A 24652-nucleotide genomic window follows, 5' to 3' on the forward strand; every position below is an offset into this window, starting at 1 on the left:
TACCATATGACCCAGCAATTGCACTACTGGGTATTTACCCCAAAGATACAAATGTAGGGATCCAAAGGGGTACGTGCACGCTGATGTTTATAGCAGCAATGTCCACAATAGCCAAACTGTGGAAACAGCCAAGATGTCCCTCGACAGATGAATGGAGAAAGAAGAAGTGGTATATATATACAATGGAATATTATGCAGCCATCAAAAGGAATGAGACCTTGCCATTTGCAATGACGTGGGTGGAACTGGAGGGTGTTATGCTGAGCGAAATAAGTCAATCAGAGAAAGACATGTATCATATGACCTCACTGATATGAGGAATTCTTAATCTCAGGAAACAAACTGAGGGTTGCTGGAGTGGTGGGGGGTGGGAGGGATGGGGTGGCTGGGTGATAGACATTGGGGAGGGTATGTGCTATGGTGAGCGTTGTGAATTGTGCAAGACTGTTGAATCTCAGATCTGTACCTCTGAAACAAATAATGCAATATATGTTAAGAAAAAAAAAGAAGAAGATAGCAGGAGGGGAACAATGAAGGGGGGAAATCATAGGGGAGATGAACCATGAGAGACAATGGACTCTGAGAAACAAACTGAGGGTTCTAGAGGGAAGGGGGTTCAGAGGATGGGTTATCCTGGTGATGGGTATTGGGAAGGGCATGTTCTGCATGGAGCACTGGGTGTTATGCACAAACAATGAATCATGGAACACTACATCAAAAACTAATGATGTAATGTATGGTGATTAATATAACAATAAATAATTTAAAAAAAGGGAAATAGAAGCCCTATAGATAGATACTGCTAAATAACAGGAATCAACTATATTCCATATCTGCCATTGGGTTTGATTTAGAATTTCTGGTTTCTACCCACCAGCCTGTAAGATGTCATTGTAAGAGAGATGCTAAGGTCAAGAGTCCTCCTCCCACTTCCTCCTTCCTCCACTCTGACCTGGTCAGTTGTCCAAGTACCATTTGTGTCTCCTAACAGAGATTTGCAGGAATCATATGGTTGTCAGACAGCTGTCTCTACAGGCAGAAAATATTTCTGTTTTATTCGTCACTACAGGGCAGGAAGAGTGAGAAAAAATGAGTCTTATTATTGAACTCCTTTATGCTGTCTTGTTCTCCTCTCTCCCCATGACACATACTTGCTCAGGAACAGTATAAGCAACTAAGATTTAAGAAAAAAAAAAAGAAAAGGAAAATCACAGTCAAACCATAAATGCTGCTATTTGTAATCAGTGTATAACCTCTGTGATGAAATTTGTGAGTAATTCACTTTCCACTTAAGCCTACCAATATGAGATCTAATGTTGCCGCCCTGAACACTAATGAAGGAAGTCAGACGGCAGAACAGCTAGCCCTCAGGGACTCATTTCTCACACCACCAAAAAGTAATTTCCTTCATTTTCAGCCATCTGGTAGCCTGGATTGTGAAGATGAAGCTTCATTTAAGTATTGCTTAAGAGTGTGGGCCCTGGAGTCTTCTTGGATTCAAATCTGTTTTCTGCTTCTCACCTTGCTCCATCCATACCTCAGTTTCCCACCTATAAATAAAATCCTCATAGGATATCATTTCTTTATTATAAGGAGTTACTGATATAATACTTATAAAGTACTCTACATAGGATCTTACATATAGTAAGTGCCTAAAGTTAGCCATTATTAAATTGTTAATAATAGTGGCAGTGAGGGGCACCTGGGTGGCTCCAGTAGGTTAAGTGGCCAACTCTTGGTTTCGTCTCAAGTCACGATCTCAGGGTCATGAGATTGAGTCCCACAGGGGGGTTCCTCCTCAACAGGAAGTCTGCTTGAGATTCTCTCTCCTTCTCCCTCTTCCCCCCACCCCTCCCCCTGCTCGCACACTCACTCCCTCTCTCTCAAATAAATATAAAATCTTTAAAAAAATAATAGTGGTGGTTAAAGTATTAGGAGTAATAGTATTATTTTTGTGATGTCTGTGACATAGGTCTTATTAATTCAGTTTTTAAGCTCTAAAGTGTATCATCTAGTCTGTCACATAGCAAGGTGATATTTAGAGCCTTTCTATTAGGATTTACAGATGGTAGCCTTATGTGGCTAGATTATAAGTAAACAGGTATTACCACATCTTAAGAACACAATTATTCAACTCATACTAAATAACAGTGTTTTTCTTTTCCTGGCATTTGGAGGAAAGATTGGACTGTATTCCTTTTATATACATAAGAAAATAAATATAGATACCATGTAGTGATAAGAAAAATGTATTAATATATATAACTCTGAATGCTCTCTAATATCCAGATAAGGTCTATCCTAATGAGAAAAGACCTAAGACATTTTCATTATACTCCTCTGTGAAATTCCTACACTACTTGGTCATAGAGGAGAGATTCTCTTTATAGTAAGACCATGCTTTTTATCTGCCAAGTCTGTAAGGAGGTCCTAAGCAGTCTGGCTTCTTTTTTTTTTTTTTTTTTTTAAAGATTTTTTTATTTATTTGACAGAGAGAGAGACAGCAAGAGCAGCAACACAAGCAAGGGGAGTGGGAGAGGGAGAAGCAGGCTTCCCGCCGAGCAGGGAGCCCGATGTGGGACTCGATCCCAGGACCCTGGGATCATGACCTGAGCTGAAGGCAGACGCTTAACAACTGAGCCACCCAGGCGCCCAGCAGTCTGGCTTCTTAATACAAAACTTCAAATGGTTTAAGTCACAAAAGAATTTAGCTAAGATTTGCTATTTCCAGTGACATGGACCAATGCTGCAAAGCTGGTTTTATGGGCATGGTTACATATTCCATTTGCTTTTGTCTTTACAGTTCCACCAAAGATCTCCAACATCTCTTCGGATGTCACTGTGAATGAGGGCAGCAATGTAACCCTGGTCTGCATGGCCAATGGCCGTCCTGAACCTGTGATCACCTGGAGACACCTTACGCCAACTGGTAAGCAACCACCTAGTCTTCAAAATACCACACATCATTTAAGATATCTTCATGCTTTTGGATCAGAAAGGCAAACCTGTATCTGGTTATTAAAACACTAATACAATTGCAACTTAGGACTTACCTTGGTTCTCCCTGGTCTTTGCTAATATGTTCATCTCTATAAAGTCTACAACCAGTTCTTATTTCATTTTCAAATAGAACATCACCTCAAGGCAACAAATACAGAAGAATTAAATGCATTAAATGACCTAGTATTATGTCTAAAATGTATGCCAGTTTTGTGCTTGAGTGTCCTGGAGTAGTGTTTTGTATGAATTAAATTTACCTAGTTCTTTGTATTTTTTTTTTGTTTGTTTGGTTTGCTTTGCTTTTTAACTACAGTTTCCTAATATGTAGCACCTTGTGAAGAAACCTTTCAGGAATAATACAAAATTGTTAGTGACTTCTGATGGCCTTGGTATCTGGGTCTGTGGAGGGTCATCAGGCATGGACTAAGCTGCATGAGCTCATGATGGGTCCCTAGCTATTGATACAAATTAATTACAAGTCAGAAAATCCTTTACCAGGAATGTCTTCTGCATCCTCCCTTCCCCCTTCTCAGCACCGCCACCATAACTGAATTCTCAGGCCCTGCTGCTTTTTGAACTTCACTTAAATATTGTTATCAAATTACTTGGGTTGACTGCCTACATGCTCTCCTGCTCTACAGATTATATTTTCTTATAAGCAACACCATGCTTTTACAAATGGCATAGTCTTTGTAGAATAAGGCCCGCTATGGGGCGCCTGGGTGGCTCAGTCGTTAAGCATCTGCCTTCGGCTCAGGTCATGATCCCAGGGTCCTGGGATCGAGCCCCGCATCAGGCTGCCTGCTCCGCGGGAAGCCTGCTTCTCCCTCTCCCACTCCTCCTGCTTGTGTTCCCTCTTTCGCTGTCTCTCTATCTGTCAGATAAATAAATAAAATCTTTAAAAAAAAAAAAAAGAATAAGGCCCGCTATTTGATTTCTCAGAAAGAAAGGTTGTGGACCAATTATTCTTATAAAATGTCATTTATTTTGGTAGATAGCCCTCAATTTTTAATTGATTTATATATGATATTATCTTAAAATTGCCTTATAGAAGGATTTAGAGATTTGATTAACAATATAGTCATTTTGGAATGAACACCATACAAAATTGTTATGCAAAGTGAGACATATATGGAAGTTATCCTGGAGTATTTCTAAAAAGCCAAGGTAGCATTTGCTTAAAAATCTTTAAAATCTGTATTTTATGGTTGAGAATAGGGGCCTTCATGTCATGTTAGCTCTCAAATTAATTTTTCAGGTGAATTTGGACCAGCCTATAGAATGGTCTCTTATTTTGGCAGCTACTCTTATTAAAGGCTTCTATTTTCTTAAGAGAGTGTCTCTCAGAACCCATCCTAATTTTTAATGCATGCAACTTGTCATTTATTGACAATATATAAGAGCAATAAATGAGGCACTTATTTGGAAGATCAATCTCAAACTCATTTCCTCTCAGAGCCGTTTTATACTTCACATGGAAAAAAATTGCATATGGAAGATTGTCTGAAGTGTGAACCTCTGGATATCACACACCTTTCCCATGGGTTAAATTAAACATCCAGAGCACATTCTGCCTGGATGGAATTATATTATCCCCCAATCCCACACCTACTCCTTTCCAATGTAGAATTGTTTTTACTGAATGACTATTTGGTATAAAAGCTATTGGCCCATATTTAAAGATGTTATAAAAATATCCTTTAAAATCATTGCATTTACTATAATGTTTTGAGAGATTGTTAATTTTATTACAGTTTCCTTTTGAAAATACCTTTTGAGAAAATTCCTCTGTTTTCAGTATTTCTACTGCCCTTTTCTAAGCAATGGTTTGGTTTTTTATGAATGAACTCAGTGAATTTTTATAAATGATTATGACTCCATGGAATTCACTATTACCTTAGAGCCAAATTTATTGCCCATTTGTAAAAGAATGTAGGAAATCATATATAAAATACACGTTAATAAAATGGATTTTAAACATTTAAACTCTGTGTCATTTTATGGCATCAAATTCATATAGAGACTATGCTCTTGCTTTCCTCTTGTTTTCTTGCTATTATTTTTTATGTTGTCTCACCTTTTCTAATTAATTTAAGCATCTATATAAATATATTATTTATAATCTCTTATTTCTTTTGTGGAACAAGTGGTAGAGAGAAGAAGGGAAGAAGGAAGGAAGATAGATTATAGTCAATTTATAAACAAGGAATGAATTAAATTAATAAAAAGACTGTTCCTTTTGGTATACTACTAACTATTAAGTAGTTGGGTTTTTTTAATTTTTTATTATTTTTTTTTTCAGGGAGAAATGCTATTAATGACCTGTACCCAAAGATATATTCATTATCCTTTGGGTTCAGAAAAATAATAAGATAGAATCACAGTTTCAAGATTTTTCCAGGCTGGACCTAGGAGTTTAGATGTCCATAGCTAACTTTTTAATGATAATGAATAACTGATTTGAATTCTGAATAACCTGGTATCCATGGTGTTTTAAAGTCAACAAGAGACCGTATCTTCCAGAGTAAAGGTAGCATTTACATACTCAGAGAATGCCAGACACTTCAAAATCAACTTGAAAAATCAGTATACTCACAGGGATTTCTAATAGGAAGCCCAGGGGGTCAGCAAACTACAGTCTGTGGGCCAAATCCAGCCTGTCCCACTTTTGTACTGCCCACAAGCTAAAAGTGGTTCTTAAATGATTAAGTGGTTGGAAAAATCAAAGGAAGAATTTTATTTTTTGACATGCAAAAAATTTGATGTTCATATTTGAGTGTCCATAAATAAAGTTTTATTGAAACACACCCATACTTATTCATTTTTGTGTTGTCCATGGCTGCTTTTGTTCTAAAACAGGAGAGTTTAGTAAGTAGTTGCAACAAAGATGGCTTGGCTCACAAGACCTAAAATATTTTCTATCTGGCCCTTTAGAAAAGTTTACAGACCATTGCTCAAGACTATGGCTTGGGGCACAGATAAGGATTTTCTGCACTCATCTATGACCCCAGGAGGCTCTGGGGATATCTTCCATTAAGTTCCTAAATACATCTCAAGGGAAAGAACTTTATTCTTCTATAATCCTCTAGCTAGGCCCTCGCTGTGGGTCAAATTCTATTCTGTCACATGCAAAACTAGCTCCATGCTGCATTCACAAACTCAAGGGCAAACTCTAATTTGCCTTCCAAAAGGTATTAATTCCCAGGCCCATTCTTTCTTCTCTTTCGCATCTGACCTAAATAACCACCTGATCATAATCACATTCCTGGTAACAGGAGAGAAAATTTGCCTTTACTGTTCTATAAGGGAAACTAGGTTTATCGTGGAGGTTTTGTGGGGTTTTTTTTGGTCTTACGTGGGTTTTTTCCCTTCTTTTCCAAATTTGGAAACAGGCAGTGATCCTTTTCAGTCTATAACATGAAATCTTTCTTGGAGGCACTCAAGGAGGAGACTCTGCTCCCTGTGTGACAGCAAAACTGCCTGCAACCCATGGCCATGTGAGCAAAAACACCCAGCTAGCTTTGTTCAATTATTAATTGTGCCTTCAACAGTATAGAGTGTGACTGCCTTGCAGAGGAAATGTACCTGTAATTAGCTTGACCCCACAGGGGCATGGAGTCATGAAAGGGGGAAGATTCTATGCAGGGTTCACACGTACCCGATTACCTGTTATTTGATGACAAGGGGGGAAAAAGGAAAGAGGGTGCAAGGTGTATTTTTATAAGAAGAATATTTACTATCTCTTAATTTGGTTTTTAAAAAAAAATTTGGTTGTGCCATTTTGTTTCTATTTTGACATTTGAAATTTATTTTTTCAAATATATTGCAAGAGTTTTTAAAGAGGAAAATTTTAATAATGGTAAATCTTTTCATATATACATAATCAAAACATACACCTGACTTAGGAGGAAAAGAGATTGATGAATTCCATGGTTGCTTTTCTTATATTTCTGATTTCTTAATTTTTCTCTTCTCTCCAGTTATTCTGTATAGTCAAAATGATATGTCACATATGTGGTTGTTAAATGTGACCTATTTTCTCCCTTAATTAAGTTAGACTTTCATAATCCTGTAACTCCCAGAGGGCAATTGCACCGTAACATGTATTTTCTATGGAGTGTTTGATCTCCCTTCTGTGAGCAATGCTGCTCCTATCTTCATTTAACTTTGTTTCTCCATCTTTCTTTTCACATGCCAGAGGAAGTCCCTTTCTCAAGTGTGCCTCACATAGTATCAGGATTGCCCAGGGTTACAGAAGGAGTTTCTATGCATCTTGTTTCTACAAAGGTTTTTTGCATCCTCAGTAGCTTTCTATACCTGAAAAACTCAGGCACACTGAGGACTTAGCCCTTTAGGCTGAGAACAACTTAGCAGGTGCTGTAAAATTCTCTTGTCCAAGGAAAAAGCTAGATTTGACATCAATATGAAATATAAAAATATCACTTGAGAACTATTTTGTGTTTTAATAGGGTAGGTGGGAAAACATTGTTCTGGAAGGAGCTAAGAGGACTGCTGGGCGTCTGGAATCCCATTTCTCATTGGATGTTGGGTTTTAATCATTTGGTCAGAGATTCCCTTTCAGTTCTTTTCCAAATTTGAATCCTTGCCTGATGATACTCTTGAATTCCATTAATGCTAAGGCCTATCTGTCTTACTTCTAATATTATAAATTAACCAATTATTAATATATGTAGCCTAGACTCGGCTCTCATGGGTTTGGGAAAAATACATAATTTTAAATGTAATTTCTTTAAGTTGATTTCCAGAGGTATGTGTTGCAGGTAACTAACATCAGCTATTGTTAGTTAGCATGTTAGAATCAGTATGACTTCATGTTCCACACAGAGAACATATGATCTGCAGTTCAAGTTTGAGGAAATTCTTTCTCTAGAGTTTTCTTGTATGGACCTTCCAGAAGGTTCTTTGAGTTAATCTTGGTCATATATGGATGTGGAAGAATCAAACTGGTGACTTTACAGGTAAATGCTCTTGACCATATGGTAATAATTTAAGCAAGAATAATGATTCAACCTGTTATGTTGATTGTTTTCATTTGTTTCTTGCATTTGAAAAAAATTCCATTTTCCTTTTACAAAAACCAGAAAAATAAATAAAAAATCTTGCTCTGTTTTCTTTTCAATATCTTACTTGAATGGGTTTTAAAATATGTCATCCACCAATACAGAATAATATTCAGATTAATCTTGATCTCCATCTCCCAGTTTGTTCTTTTGGCAAAAAGATATATATATATTCATAAATTCTCGCTTTGTTAAAGGACGAAATGAAAAGAAAGATAGACATGGTCCCTGCACAAATGGAGTTTATAGTTCAACAAGAAAGCAGAGCATTGAACTAAAATTGCATGAATAACCACTTAATTAGATTTATACAGCATAAAGAAAAATTATAGCATTCAATAAGACCATAAAACAGGGCCATATAGCAAAATCTGCAAGGCCAGCAAAGCTCCCCTGAGGGGAGCTTATGCTGAGACCTTAAGGATGAATATGACCTGGCCAAGAAAAAAAAGAGAGTGAAAAGTATCCTAGGCAGAGAAGAGAGCATTTTTAGGAATACAGGCAAGCATCTTTATGTGAAACCATGATGTTAGTGTTTTTTTTAATACTAACCTTTTATTCTTTAAGCACATATTATTTATTTTTATTTTTTAAAATATTCCTGTTTTCGCTTTCAAAGAGTGGAAAAAATAAAAAGTTATCTTGCTATATCTTCTTTTCAGTATCTTACTTGTGCATTCGTTTTAAATATACAAAGTAATATATACTAGTGTATACACCACAATACATACTGGGATATATACATGTTCCCAATGTAGCAGGCATATAGGCAGTTATTTATGTGTGTGAATATCTTAAATTTAAGTCAGAAACATAGTCTTTGCCTATACAGGTGATTCCATAATAACCTAATCAAGTAAATACAAATTCTTTTTTCAGTAGCCTTCTTTTTAAAACAATTGGGTAATTTAGATAATGAACACGATAAAATTTAACAACATGATCACTGGCCTCCAAACCTTAAAATCCTAGAGAGACTCACCATAACTGACACTGCAACCTTCAAGCCATGGGAAGAGCTCCACAACCAGATGTGTTGGACCACATGTTCCAAATGGTTGACCATATAAACCAAATGATAGTGTTGGACAAATGCTCTCCTGCCACCTTAGTACCCCACTCTTACCCTACCCAGATTTGTCATCAGATGCCCAGGGTACTCTTCCTGAAGAAAAATGAACCACCCAAGATGTGTCCCTGGGGTACTATTTTGGATTTGAGAGCTCCAGGACATTTTGGAAGCTTGGGTTAGGAAGGGACAATATAGCTTAATTACAAGCTTTGTCCATGACCTAGGAGAACAGAAATACAGAGTCCACATCTCTCAGAATCTCACCATTTCAAATATGTGTTGCCATTATTCCAAATAGTCTATATTTTACAATTTAACAGATATAAAGATAGAATTTGTTGAAAGTTATCATGAGAATTAAGGTAAAGTTCTTAATACAGTATTAGATAGTATTGATACTATTTTTATTTATTTTTATTATTAGTTATCCATATATCAGCTTTATATAGTGATAATTTGGGGGGAGACTGATAATTTGATTGAAAACAACCCAATGTCATCTTTATCCATCCCATACAACAACCAGGGAGATTTTTTAAATGCTCTCTCTCATCAAAACTAATCTTAGTATTTTATGTCTCAAATTATGTTACATTATATTGCATCAACGTACCCACTTGAGGTGTTCCTTTTTTCAAAAGGGCATGATGACAACATATTATTAGGGCAAGATTTTCTAGCATGCCTTATCAATGTGTTCATTCTCCTACGGGGCAGTCTCAGAGTCTGGCTGTTTAACAGCAAATACCTTATTTACTGTAGCTATATAGAACCTATAGGTTGTAAATTCCAATGCTTATTATTTTTTTTACAAAATTGGTGTTCTAGGCGATAATTAGACTATTACACCAAAAAAAAAAAAAAAAATGATCGGCAGTGTTCAGGAGCAAGCCATTGAACATAACAGAAGGGCTGCACAATAAAAACAAAACAAAAAGAAAGCGGTAAATTATAGAGCTTTTTTGGAGAAGCATATTAAAAAGGTCAAAGTAATCATAGAATTGTTGCAATGGACAGATATTAGTACAATGAAATTCATCAAGACAAGTGCAGGTTGGTTTACCTGAGAGCCAAACGAACTGCTATAGAAGAGGAGACAATAAGACTCACATTGTATTTGATAAGGCTTACTTATACAAGAAAAAGTCAGGCTAGGTTGTATAACTCTGTGAACCACCACAAATAACTTTGGAATCTTGACTGTGGATGTCAGCTAGGGTCTATCCTAAGATCCTTCAGGAGATGCCAGAGTAGGACTGATTTAGTCCTTGCTAAGATGGGCCATCCTGGGTCCCATGAATCAAGGCATTTACCCAAGGTGGTCAGAAGCAAGGGTTAGAGGACAAGTTCCAAGAGATTGTAAAGGGAGGAGATACAAATCGTCTAAGCCAGAAACTTGATAGTGATCCTAGCCTCTTTTGCTTCCTTTTCCCCATCAATAACTCATTTGATACATTGTCTTGATTCTACATCCTTACTGGCTATCAGTCTATTCCTCTTTCCCCATCGTCATGATGTTGGTACACCAACATTTTTCTCACCTGTATTTCAGTAGTTCTCCAGTTGAACCCCTTGCTACTAGGTATTTCCCTCTCCTACAAAAACACTATTTCTTAATATAAAATTGGTCAAACCCTGACTAATTTCCCAATTTTCCAATGCCTTTGGGATAAAGTTCAAACTACTTCATATGGCCTTAAAGCCCTTCATTCAACTTCTTCTCCTATGCATAAACCCCTAACCACTCAGCTTTATGCACTGAGTAAATTATACTACTTATATTTCAAGAATATGCCTTGTCCCCATGCTTTTGAGCCTTCACACATCCTGTTTTTTTGTCCTAAAACATGATTTCCATCTATATCATAATTTTGCCAACATAACTTCTTGCAAGATCTTCAAAATGACACTTCCTCCTAGAAGCCATACAATAGAACTAACAAAATTACGTTTTAATTATGTGTAATCTATAGATTATAAGACCTGTAAAAATGCAGAAACTATGTCCTACTCATATGGGTATTCTTAGCACATTGTACTCAACCAGTCAATCAATTAATTGAGTTATTTAGGTAAGGGCTTTTAAAAGGGTTGCTGGAGTGGTGGGGGGTGGGAGGGATGGGGTGCCTGGGTGATAGACATTGGGGAGGGTATGTGTTATGGTGAGCAGTGTGAATTGTGTAAGACTGTTGAATCACAGACCTGTACCTCTGAAACAAATAATACATTATATGTTGAAAAAAAAAGAAGATAGCAGGAAGGGAAAAATGAAGGGGGGGAAATCGGACGGGGAGATGAACCATGAGAGACTATGGACTCTGAGAAACAAACTGAGGGTTCTAGAGGGGAGGGGGGGGTGGGATGGGTTAGCCTGGTGATGGGTATTAAAGAGGGCACATACTGAATGGAGTACTGGGTGTTATACGCAAACAATGAATCATGGAACACTACATCAAAAACTAATGATGTAATGTATGGTGATTAATGTAACATAATAAAAATAAATAAATAAAATTAAAAAATAAAAACAGTATTATTGGGAAATAACGCACAGCATGAAGTGTAAACTAAATACACATTAATAAGTGATTAAAGCATGAATGAATGGAAAACAAACTTCAAAGAATACAATAGAATTATAGAACTAAAGCTATCTAATAGTTTTATTAATTTCTTACTGAGAAGATTTTGGAAATTTCAAGAAAGTTCTCTGTCTAGGTCCTATTCATATCCTTTTTTTCCCTGTGTTGTCTCGATGTTCTGATCTGCTTCTGACTCTTGTTATTCACTAGGCTCCATAGAATGCTCTGAAATCTTCAAATTTTCGTATCAGATCCTTGAAGGGTTTCTATATCACCCAATTATTTTCAGCAATTGTTCATTTCCTTCTGAGCAGTTATCACACAGAGTAATTGTCTTAAACATTTGTTTACTTTTTTACTGTCTATTTTCCTCATGAAATCAGACCCCTACATATCCTTAGTTCTCATTATAGTGCCTGGCACAATAAGCATTAACTAAATACTTATTGAATGAATTAATGAATTACTTTTTCCAGATAAAAGTCAGACTCTGTATTAGAAACTACTTACAGTTTAGATTTTAAGAACAGAATGTTCATAAACTATAGTTTTGCTTTACTATATCATATGCATCTCAAATATATGGGACAGTTTTCTTTCCGTAGGATACTGTGAAATGTCTACTGCAGATTTCTGTATCTGGGAAAGAATTATATATAGTGAACTAGTGCTATATATAGTGAACTAGTGCTATATATAGTGAACTAGTGTGTGTGTGTGTGTGTGTGTGTAGTTAACTATATATATGTATACATATATATAGTGAACTAGTGCTATAGTGGGGGTTGGGAGTTTGATGACAGGAGTTCAGGCCTACCCTAGTTTTGATAGTAGAAAATAGTAGAGAACAGGTTGAGTCAACCTGAAAAAGGATCCTCCACTGCAGAGCTGTGAGTTTTAAAATACCTCCTATGATTCATTGTTATAAACCATCCCTTACAGGAGTAGCCACCTGTGGCATAATTTTCATCTCCACTATTAGAAATCAACTGGATTTCCAAACCTGGTTAATCATCAGAATTACCTGGAGACAAAAGTTTTTAAAATTACAGATTCCCTGGTTCAGCCCACACATAAAGCATCTCTTTTGGTGAAATTCTGGGATTCTGTGGGAATAAAGCCTTCCGGTGAGTCCGGTGACCAGCAGAATGATGACTTTGTAAGCCCAGGAGGGCAAGATCTAAAGGAGTGTTTCTCCAACTTTATTGTGCTGGAAAGTCATCTGGAGGATCTTGTTAAAATGCAAATTCTGATTCACTGGGCCTGGGATGGGGCCTGAAATTCTGCCTTTCTAACAAACACCCAGGTGTAATATGGGTGCTGCAAGTACATGGACCACATTTTAAGCATCATCTTGGATCTCTCAAGAGATCAGAATAGGTTGGAAGATAGCGGGATATATAAATAGCTTAGCACAGAGAAACCTAAGTAAGTCCCACAATGTACACAAATATTGTTACAGTGTTTTATATTTTAATTTCTCCGTTCCACCCCCAGAAACCCAGAAATGATTCAGAGAATAATAAAAATCATTGTAGTTTTGAGAAATAAGATTGATCCTTGCCTATCAAGGTTGGACCATAAGCAACAGAATTTGCATCACCTTGGAGCTTTATAGAAATGCAGAATATTGGAACCCATTCCAGACCCACTGAATCAGAGTCTACATTTTACCAAGATCCCCTGGTGGTTTGTATGCACATTCAACTTTGAGAAGCCCTGGACTAGGTAGGGGTGAAGAGTCTTTCTTTGTATGCAGAGAAAGCTACTTTCCTAGGAACTTAAAGTGTAGAAATGAAAGAACTTTGCCCACTTTCCTGCTAACTAGTAACCCTAAACTTCACGCCTTTCTCCCTTCCCTCCAAATGTATTTCTACCAAGAAACCAGAAAAAAAAATGGTGTAGGGGCGAGGGTAGGGTTACAATATTGAACCATTGAATATTTATCACTTGGAAAGGAGAGTATCTAATGCTTTACCTATTCTATCAGATGCTGCTAAATATTGCAGGAAAATTTAGCCTAGCAGATGAAGAAATACTGCCTGAATGACAGGAACCACTTTTCTCATCATCTTTTATAATGGCTTTATCTGCAAAATGTAGACAATATTATGTGCCCTACCTGCCTCACGTTCTTGCTCTGAGGGATCAAATGAGATAATGAATATGTAAATAGTTTGAAAAGTGTAAGGCTCTCCACAAATGTAAGCAATTAAGAGAAAGAGTAAGTTGGTAGAATACAGAGTTTAGAGCAAGAAAACCCAGGTTCAATTCTCTGTTCTCTACCATTTACCTTTTTGGGGGGTTTTGGGGTAAGTCCTTTAAGCTCTCTGATTTTCATCCATAAAATATGAATATAATGCCTGCTCACTGCCAGGATTCCTGTGTTGTCTCCAGTGATATAATGTATATGAAAATGATTTATTAATGATAAAGCATTATTCAGGTGCTGTTATTACTATTATCTTAGATTCTGCAAGGCAAAAGATGGACTTTAATTACAGTAGTCATTTTTGTTACTATTTGGGTAGTAGAAAGGACTAACTGCAAGACTATAAAGCTCTTCATTTGACCAAAATAAGTAATAAAACCAGAGTCTTTAGATAGTGTAAAGTAGTGGTTCTTGGAGTGTGTTCCCTAAACCAGCAGCGTCAGCATCACCTAGGAACTTGTTAGAACTGCAAATTATCAGACCCCAACACCAGATCTACATGAGTCAGAAACTCTAAGCCCCATGATTTGTAGCGTAACAAGCCCTCCAGGTGATTCTGATGCACAATAAATTTAGAGAACCCCTACCCTAAAAAAAACTTCTTTTGAGATAGTCAGGATTGTGTGCTATTTTTACCAAGCATGAGCATAGGAACACTTGAGATTCTTTCTGTATAATAATAAATCAATAGAAAATGTTTTGATGACCTGGGGTGTGTGGGTGTGGCATGTGTGGTATGTATGTTTAAAACTATTTGATATATAAAAGCACTATCACATCTCTGTGGTTAGAATTTTTATCACTTTAGATGAAGAGGTTTAGAAGCAACAACTGTACAGAAATCCCTACTTTGTCTTTTTCCATCTACAGTCTAATGATATTTGAGGCTAACATATCACTTAAAATGTGCACACAGTTCTGAAGTCCTCATCCTTCTCTAATACTCATTTTCAAGTCTCCCAGTACACTGAGACTGCAGTTAATTCTAAGAAAACAAAGAAACCTCAATAGGTAACTCAAATGCAGTGGCTCTGCCTACAGAAGACATGCCAGTAAAATGACCCCATGTCATTTAAGAAACATTAGAGAGAAGCAGACTCCTTTACAAAAACCACCTGGCCATTTGCTTCCTATGTCTTCATCCTCCTACCTTCATTTTATGGATCAAATCAGGTATTTTTCTCAAGTAATCCCAGAACACTCTGTGAAATCATATGAGTGTTAAATTGTGACTTAGACTGCAGTTGACTAAAGTGTTAAAATCTGATGAAGAGAAGAGAAAAGGGGAAAAAAAACAACTTGAATAATTCAGTTGGCAAATATCAATGCAAATCAGATATAATTCTTCAAGGTATTCTAGTAATAAAAACGGAAATGTCAGTCTTTGAATGACATCAGTCCTTTTTTTTTTTTTTAATATTTTTGGGGCCTGGTCACTGAGGCTTTATGCTATTTTGACTGTGGAAAGATAGGTCCAGATCAGGGAATGAGAGATTTGAAAGGCAGACAGGAAAATAGTTACTGAAAGTTAGTCTTCATAAAGCAATCTAGGAGATACTTTGCATTTTTAAAAATTCCTCCCACCTGATAGATGATGATAAATAGATAGATGATAGATAGATGATTGATAGATGATAGATAGATAGATAGATAGATAGATAGATAGATAGATAGATAGATGATAGATAGATGATAGATAGATGATAGATGATAGATAGATAGATAGATGATAGATAGATGATAGATAGATAGATGATAGATAGATGACAGCTAGCTAGCTAGCTAGCTAGATGATAGATAGATGGATAGAGTGAGTGAACTAGCCATGGGAAAATTTCTTCAAATTGCAATAAATTACAAATTCCAAAATTTCACCTTAGAACAAAAGTATTCTAAATATAACATATGGTACTGAGGACCTGGCTTGCCCATAGCTTAGAGTCACTTGGTATGGATACAGAGATGGGCAATTTTTTGGGTAACTCTGGAATTTAGACAGCATACTTTAGTAGCCATCTGGGAGAAGATAGATGAATTCATCTGGTTCCTTGAAGAGAGAAGAGGTGGACATCGTTTATTTTCTAGCAAAGTAATTAATTTGATGACTAACTATGCTCGTCATACCTGTAATGACTCTTATAAGCTCACTTACTTAAAATAGTTAAATAAGGCCACTTATTTTTTTTTTTAACTGTCACTATAGTGTATTAGTCAGCTTAGGCTGCCATAACAAAAGTGCTTAAACAACAGAGATTTAGTTTCTCACAATTCTGGATGTTAGAAGTCCATGATTCAGGGACAACATGGTCAGGTTCTGGTGGGAGCTCTCTTCCTAGATAGTTGATGGCCAGCATTTCCCTGTGTTCTCACCAGATCTCTTCCCACAGAGAGGGAGAGCAAGTAGACTCTTTGGTGTCTCTTATTATAAGGGCCCTAGTCCCACCAAGAGGGCCCCACCGTCATGACCTCAGCAACACCTAATTACTTCCCAAAGACCCCATTTCCAAATATCATCACATTGGGGGTTAGGGCTTCAAATAAGAATTTGGGGGAAACACTAGTCAGTCCATAGCATGTAGTATCTGTTCTCACATTGCTGACCACCTGGGCTCCTGGCTTACTTGTCTTTCTCTGAGCTCCTGAGTGCCGGAGACTTGCCATGGCTCTGTTGTCACATTTCTTTAAGACTGGATAGATCCCAGCATTAAATCCTCTCTTAAACTTAGGATATGCAGCCCTCATCCAGAGACCAAATGGGAATGACATTACTACTCTACTGCTTGCTCCCCTCCCTGAATCCAAATGTCCTGTCAAGGTGTCTTCTCCATAATGCCAGAGAACCAGTAGGAGACGCAAAGCATGCCCCATTCAGTTATCCCTATAACACCCCCAGGCCAGGCTGACAGGAAAATTTGTTTTAATAGTGTGAGCAGCTGTAACTCTCTACCAATGGCAGTTCTGTTGCTGGAAGAGGTGATTCCCCCAGAACATTTAAGCACTCTAAGGTCCCCACAGGAGGCTGACTCGGTTGCTGGGTGTCAGAGTGGATCAGGGGCTGTGCTGAGGCTAATGTGCTAAGCCTTTAAGAATGTATGGGGAAAAAAAAAAAGAGAGAATGTATGGGGATTCCTCACTCGGGTCTGTTTCTTGTCCATGGTGTGGTTCTGCCAAGAAAATGTCTGGTAGCAGCAGTAACCCATAATCTTATTTTACCAGGCTGTCTAAGGGTGGGTGATTGGGTGACTACAGGAGGTATGAAGGGCTGCTTTACCATGGCCAGCCTGTAACCACCACACCTCACTTCTGACCTGATCCTAATAGAATCCTCTTACAGAGATAGGCTAAGAGTTGTTTTAGCAGATCCAGAAATCCATTTGGGATCTCAGCTGCTTAAGGTGGTACCTTTCTGAGTTTGAACAGATTCTCAATATCTACCAAAACACCAAGATAAGGAGCTCATTCCTTATCTTTCTTTGGAGTTTCTATGAGTGAGTTCCATGAGATTTGTATAAACAAAAATGATTATTCAGGTCTTTTCTCACCACATGTACCTTTACTGTTACTATTATTACTGCTACTTCTGCCACCACTAGTAATAACCTTACAAATATGAACTACCATTGTCAGTGATGGAATGCCTACCTGCCAGTCATGTTAACATCCTGCATTTGTAATTGCCAATTTTTATTGCAGCTACTGGCCAATCATCCATGAATAATTCCATGAATCTTCAGAACCCATTCCCAACCCAAGCCCAGAGGCAATCATTTACAAATTAAGAACTGGGCCTGAGACCATTGCCGGGCCATTTGTAAGAATTTGTCCCCCTGTTGGCCTTTCATAGGAAACCAATCAAACATGTAACAAGTGATATAAAGATTACTTATACATTTATTCTTACATTTATACATGTATGTATACACATTTGCTTATATTATTTGTGTGAATTTGATATCATTGTACCTTTTAGACTTTTAAAAATAAATATTTCAATACTTTGGGGTTTCTCAGTTTATATCAGTAAGAAACTAAGGTACAAACCTGCATTCATATGACCCAGTTGTAGTCACAAATCATGCAGTTTTCCCTAGTAATGTTCATCAAACTATTCTGATACCTGAACCATTAAAATACATCTATGTATTAGTTTTCTAGGGCTGCCACAGCAAATTATCACCAGCATAGTGGCTTAAAAGAACAGAAGAGTATTTCTATCATTGTTCTGGAGGCTAGAAGTGTAATCAGGATGCCAAAAGGGCAACAATCTCTCTGAAGGCTCTAGGGAAGGATCCTTCCTTGCCTCTCCCAGCTTCTCGTGGTTCCTGGCATTCCTTGGCTTGTGGCAGCATAGCTTCAATCTCTGTCTGTGTCCTCACATGGTCTTTCCCTGCATGTCTTTGTGTCCAGGTGTCTCAGCTCTCCCTTTCCATTCTCTTATAAGGTCGCCAGTCACTGGATTTAAGTTTCACCCTAAATCCAGGATGATCTCATTTCAAGATCCTTAAATTAAATACCTCTGCAAAGATTCTTTTTCTGGATAAGTTCACACTTATTGGTTCTGGGGGTTAGGGTTTGGACAAATTTTCTTGGGGGCCACCATTCAACTTACTACAATCTGCTCTGAAAAGAAAAAAATAACTTAGAGAATAATGAGATTCAAGCGGAACAAACCCAAATGACTTTTGAAAGGCAAAGTGTGGGAAGCTCCAGGTATTGCCATATTCAAATCAAATGTAATTAGATCTTGCCTTTATTATCAAGTGAGCTGAAGAGATTTTATATACTTCACAGTTCTCTGAGTTTGCCTATAAAGACCAAGATTTTTATAGAAAAACATAAAAGAAGTACACATTGCTAAGAGGATAAAATTAGGAAGTAGGCCAACCTGGTTTGGAGTTCTAGATATGATTTGCTAACTGTGTGACCATGGCAAAACGTCTTCCTTCAGCCACATAATGATCTACAAAGTGGGGGTGGGGAATAAAACTTTCCCGTTATTGTTGTGGGAATTAAAGAGACAGTGTTCATGAAGCACTTCCCACAGTACCTGACCTATTAAGCTCTTAATAAAAATAGCTACTGTTATTGCTGTTCCACTGAAAAATGGGAAAAAGTGTGGTCTGTGTGCAAAGGCACCAATCTGTAAGTGACCCTGCTCTAAAGAGGCTCACCCCCCCAACAAAATGGCCAGCTAACAATGACACATTTTCATCTTTCCTTCACCCCAGTGCTTTAGCTGTAAAGGAATTTTTGCATGCTTTAACTGGGCCTGAACACAGTGAAATGATGGACCTTGTTCCTTCAAACATCGCTTATAATAGATCTGTCAGGTGTCCTATTTAAACCCTAATGGTTTTGCAAATAGCAGGGCTTACGAAATACCCAAATTTGAGGTAAAAAAGAAATACCCAACATAATTCAGAGGCAAGCATTCAGTGTGAGTTTGGGGTAAAAGGTTAGCAGAGAGAACATTTGTCTACAGCTGAGAAATAGAAGGGCCATCTGGCTCGACCTGTGTGAACTTTCTTCCTATCTGAACATCTTGTCCACATAGGGGTAACTTCCAGTAGCCCTTGGCTAGTGTCTCTTTCCTAAGCTCAGTCATACTTTCCCTTATCCTCTGGGTGCACTGGGATGTTTTTTTCCAAGGGATGCTTTCCTGTTTCTGTAACAAAGTGCAGAGGGAAATAAGGTGCATGGTGTAGCTGGGCAGGCAGCCAAACCTACACATTCAAAAGGCCTGTCAGATGGCATCCAAAGTTTCTTTCGGCTTGGCTTTCTGCCTCCTCATTTCTCCTTCCTAATCTCCTTTTGTGTTCTCCACTGTCTGGCACCAGGAAAATATTCTCCATCATTTTCTTTCTTCCTTTTATGCTCTAACTTCAAGCTGTTCTAATACCCTAAGTCAAAGCTTTAGGAAACAGAAGTTTAAGTAACTCCCATCATTGGTGCATAAGTACACATGGTGCAGCAATTGTCAGCTTAGCCCTTCTCTTGCTGGCCTGGACCCCTTGGTTCAATATTAGTAGAGGCTCTGTATGAAGTTACTTTCTTCAATCTCATGAACTTCAGTTTTCATTTCAGGATCACCCTACTCCTCATATATGAAAAGGGACCATTGCTTCCAGATATTGGAAGCCAACAAGAAAAGTCAGAGGAGGAGAACATTATGATGCATGAGTTTTTGTTTAGGAAGTGTGGTAGGCAGAATAATATTCCCATGAGGTGTTTACATTCTGATCTCCAGAACCTGTGAATATGCTACCCTATGTGGCAAAAGGAATTTTGCAGATGTGATTAAATTAAGATTTTGGAGATGGGGAGAGTATTCTGGATTATCTGGGTGAGCCCAATATAATCACAAATGTCCTTATCAGTGGAAGGCAAAGGATCAGAGTGAGGTAGGAGATATGATCACAAAAGCAGGGGTTACAATCCAAGAGAGATTTGGAGATGCCACACTGCCTGCTTGAAGATAGAGGAGGGGCCACGGGCCAGAGAAGGCAGGCAGCTTCCAGAAGCTGGAAAAAGGCAAGGAAACTGATTCTCACCTAACACCTCCAGAAGGAATGCAGCTGTGCTGACAGTTCAATTTTAAGCCCTGTGAGACCCATTTTGGATTTTCCACCTTATTGTTTTAAGCCACTAAATTTGTAGCAGTTAGTTAAGCAGTAATGGGAAACTAATACAAGGAGTGACCCTTTGCCGTTGTTCATAGACAGACATATATGTAAAATTAGTTTGAACTGTTTTGGGGGAAAATAAGATACTGAACATGTCTGTACAGAATTACTTGTTTTGGCATTATGGGTAATTGAAATGCTCTGATCAATGTATCATCACATATTTTATTACTGGTGGCTAATATTCAAAGAATTGTATTTTGATAAAATATAATATAAAAATATACTAAAGGAAACTTCTTTCTTTTTTCTTTTCCTTTTTTTCTTTTTAAAGTGATCCACAAAGCACTGCCTCAGGGTAATCTTTGTGATCATCAATTATCATTGTACCATTGAAGCGCCTGCTAGTGGTAACATTTCCAGGTGATGAACATCAGATAAACTATCATTTATTATGATCCAGTGCCTCAACTATGTCTGTTAAACTACAGCTTTGGGAATATTGCCTGCTTCAGAATTAAAATGTACTCATTTTCAGTATTTCCCTTGAAATTTCCTAGAGATTGATAGGATGAGAGATAAAAGAAGGTCTCGTGGTTACGATTAAGTGCAACTTTTAAAATACTGAAACTAGAACTCACCATCTGCTAGAACAGGGGTTAGGTAAGCAGTTGTTTTGTTTTAGTCTTCTTTGATGAGCATGTGGGATGTCCTTGGTTCCTGGTGTTATGAACCTGCTATACAGACACATTATTTTTCTTCCTAACACTTGATAAAATGTGAGTTATTTGAGGGAAGAACCAGTATCTTCTTTTTTCATTCCCCTTCTCCATATGTTATACCTAATGACACTTTATAGAATAGAACCAAGTTCTCAGCAAGTGCTCAATAATAAATAAGTTGATTCCAAATTCCTTAAGTAAGAAGAGCTGCCATTGGTGCAGCACTCAGGGTACAACGAGCTTCCCCACCCCTGCTCTAATTGACGACCCAGACACAGCACAAGGTGAGCATCCTCCTTTGAGGAGGCACAATGCTAATGAATGAGGCCCCTGGAGCTGGGCAGCCTCTGTGGTTGTAGAGGAGATTTACCTCAGCTTCTCATACCTCAGTTTCCTTGTCTCCAAAAAATAAGGTAAGACTAGTTCCTATCTTGCTGGGTTATTGTGAAGATTAAGAGAGGTAGTACCTACAACATGCTCTAGCCTGGGGCCCGGCACATACTAAGGATTCTAGAAATCATAGATTGCTGCTATTCTCAGTTGGTGGAGAAGGAAAAGGAAGACCAAAGGCATAAAATGACTTCCTCAAAGTCCCTAATAACAAAATGGAAGATCTGGCTCAAATCTTACTTTCTTCCTTCTATAATGTATCAATATCTGAGTGTTCAGAATCTGTTTTTTAACCTCTCTTCTTTTTTCTTTGTTGTCTCTTCCCAGCACGCACACACTCTCTCTCTCTCTCTCTCTCTCCACAACCGCCCCCCCACACACACACACACGTACACACACACACACCTGCATCACTGCCCAGCTTCGATGGCTGTGGAGAAGCACTGGGGAACTCCACATGTCCCTGTCATGAACCTGCTAATGGCAGATGACAGCTGTGCAATGACAGAAGCTGTGTGCTTCAGGGGCCAGTCCCCTGCAGAGAGGAACAGTTTCACATCCAGCCCTAAAAAAGCACGCGGCTTTATCCTCTTTCCTGTGTGAGTCTATAGCCATCTCCCTGCCCACCAACCACTGTGCTCATACAGCGGTTGGTTTACCTGCCCTTTATAAACTCCACTAACTCCAGGAAATCAGAAAACCCCCTCGGCAGAAAGTGGCTCACCAAATTACTCCCGAGCTATGAAGGAGGCAAGGTGCCCTCACACTTCCAAGCCTCAGAGACAGAGATCGGTATCTTGTCAAGTGAAAGGCAGCCTTGAGGATTTGAATCACTTTTCTTATCCTTCTCTCCCCTCAAGCTCATCCTCCAAAGCAGGCTCTCTAATTTATGATATGATGGGGACCACATATTGGGATAAGCACAGCATATTAGCTCTGCAGGAGCTGCCAAATAGGACAGTAGCTATTTCGCAACTTAGGTTTTGAGGAGAAGAGAATTTGACAAATGGTCCATCTCCCTGGAGGGTGAGAAAGTGGCAAGTTGGCTAGCCAGAGAAGAGGATGATAAAGACAAGGGGAGCACAGACTGATACTCGGTTTCCCAAAATCTCTCTTTATATGGAGGGAAAAGAAACATGGGTCAAGTTGCAAATCCTGCTGCCTGTGATCTGGAAGATTCCTGTCACTGAATGTGCAGCCAAACAGCTCTCTACACAGGGGCTGATCTCAAAGCCTTCTCATCGTTGCCCACACCCCAATCCTGGCATCACTTTGCAAGGGATTTGTTTTGTATTTGCAGTGTTAACACTCTGAGCAGGGGAAAGATGCCAGCCCTGTGAGCAACAACAACACAGCTTGATAATTGGTTTTTAAATGCTTTTTTGCTTTAAATTGATACCATGGATCTTTCATTCTTCCTCCCTGGAGGAATTTCAATCTTTTATTTTTTGAAGGGTGACTTTTCCTTGTCCTATGAGAATTAAGGGACAAACTTGCTATTTCTGGTTGAGAAAGGACTCTAACAGGAAATACACATTATCCCACTGAGCCAGGTGCTCGGGAGGATCTGGAAGCAGGGAACGGAAAGCTGAGTTCCAATTCTGACTGCCCCTGACTCCCTGTGACCTCAAACAGACCACTCTTCCTCTCAGAATATCTCAGACTTTTACATACAGAGCAATCACCTGGGGGATTTTATTAAATTGCAGATTCTGATTCAGCATGTCTGGGGCAGGGCTTGGGGTGTTGCATCTAAGCTCCCTGGTGATGATCATGCTGCTGGTCCATGGATCCCATTTTGAGTAGCAAGGGTGGAGAATGTTATTTCTCCAAGTGTGGTCTAATGACCACCAGAAGTCCTGCCAAAGTGCCTTCCAATATATATTCTGACTCCATCATTGTCTCACTAAATACTTTCAATCCCATTATGTTTCTACTGGACTACTGCAGTTGTCCCAACTTACATTTTCCACCCCTCTGTTCCCTACCCAGTCATCAGAGCGTTCTTTTAAAAACATGAACAGATTATATCACTCCCTCAGCCCCACTTAAAACTCTCCAACGATTTTCAAAATCTCTTGGAATAAAATCCAAGGATTATTATGGCCCTACGTGATTTAGCCACTCTCTAATATCCCCATCTCCTACCATTCTCCTTCTCCCACTAGCTCTATCCTAGTGGTTCTCAACTAGGGTCAATTTTGCCCCCCAGCAGACATTTGGCATGGCTGGAGATATTTTTCATTGTCACAACTGGGTGGATGTAACTAGCATCTAGTGGGTAAAGACCAGGGAAGCTAGTGGAATCCTACAATATACAGGAAAGCCCCAAACAACAAAGAATTATTTAGCTAAAAGATCACTAGTTCTACTGTGGAGAAACCCTGCTCTGACCACACTGCCCTGCTTTCTATTACTCAAGATTACCAAGCTTCTTCTTATTTCACAGGGCCTTTGCACTTGCGATACATCTTATGCCTCAGACTATATGTATATATACATACACATGCACATATACATATATATATCTATACACACATATGCATACACACACACACACACACACAATCATTTTAAAGCCTCAGTTTGAATAAAGCATCCTAAGGAAAGCCATCCCAGATACCCTTAGCTAAAATAGCACACACTCCCTGCTACTTTTTTGCCACTGTGCTATTTTATTTCCTTGTAGTGCTGTCACTATTTGAAAATTTATTATTTATTTATTTATGAGATTTTTTGATCTGTGGCCCCATAGTAGAATATAAGTCCCATGACGATATGCACTTTGTTCATCTTATTCACTGCCATATCCTTGGTGACACTGCTGTACCCTACAAGGGCGCCCAGGGTTCATTTCCTGCTCAAAAATATATGTAGAATTAATATTAACAAATAAGTAAACATACAACTAAATCTACTTGGGTGTTTATTTTTAAAAATGTAGAATTCTAAGCCCTATTGCAGACTTAC

General features: G+C 38.3%; 1 protein-coding gene across 2 annotated transcripts in view; it reads left to right on the forward strand.

The window, feature by feature from the left end:
* Window positions 1-24652, forward strand: part of LSAMP (limbic system associated membrane protein) — a 656844-nt gene that overhangs the window by 416954 nt on the left and 215238 nt on the right. For both annotated transcript variants that reach the window (XM_035000116.1, XM_035000115.1), the window contains exon 3: window positions 2804-2929. In XM_035000116.1, the coding sequence (XP_034856007.1) occupies window positions 2804-2929 (126 nt within the window). The remainder of the gene's footprint in view (window positions 1-2803; window positions 2930-24652) is intronic.

The sequence above is a fragment of the Mirounga leonina genome, unplaced genomic scaffold (assembly GCF_011800145.1).
Source record: "Mirounga leonina isolate KUSES-001 unplaced genomic scaffold, KU_Mleo_1.0 Mir_115, whole genome shotgun sequence".
Classification (NCBI taxonomy): Eukaryota; Metazoa; Chordata; class Mammalia; order Carnivora; family Phocidae; genus Mirounga; species Mirounga leonina.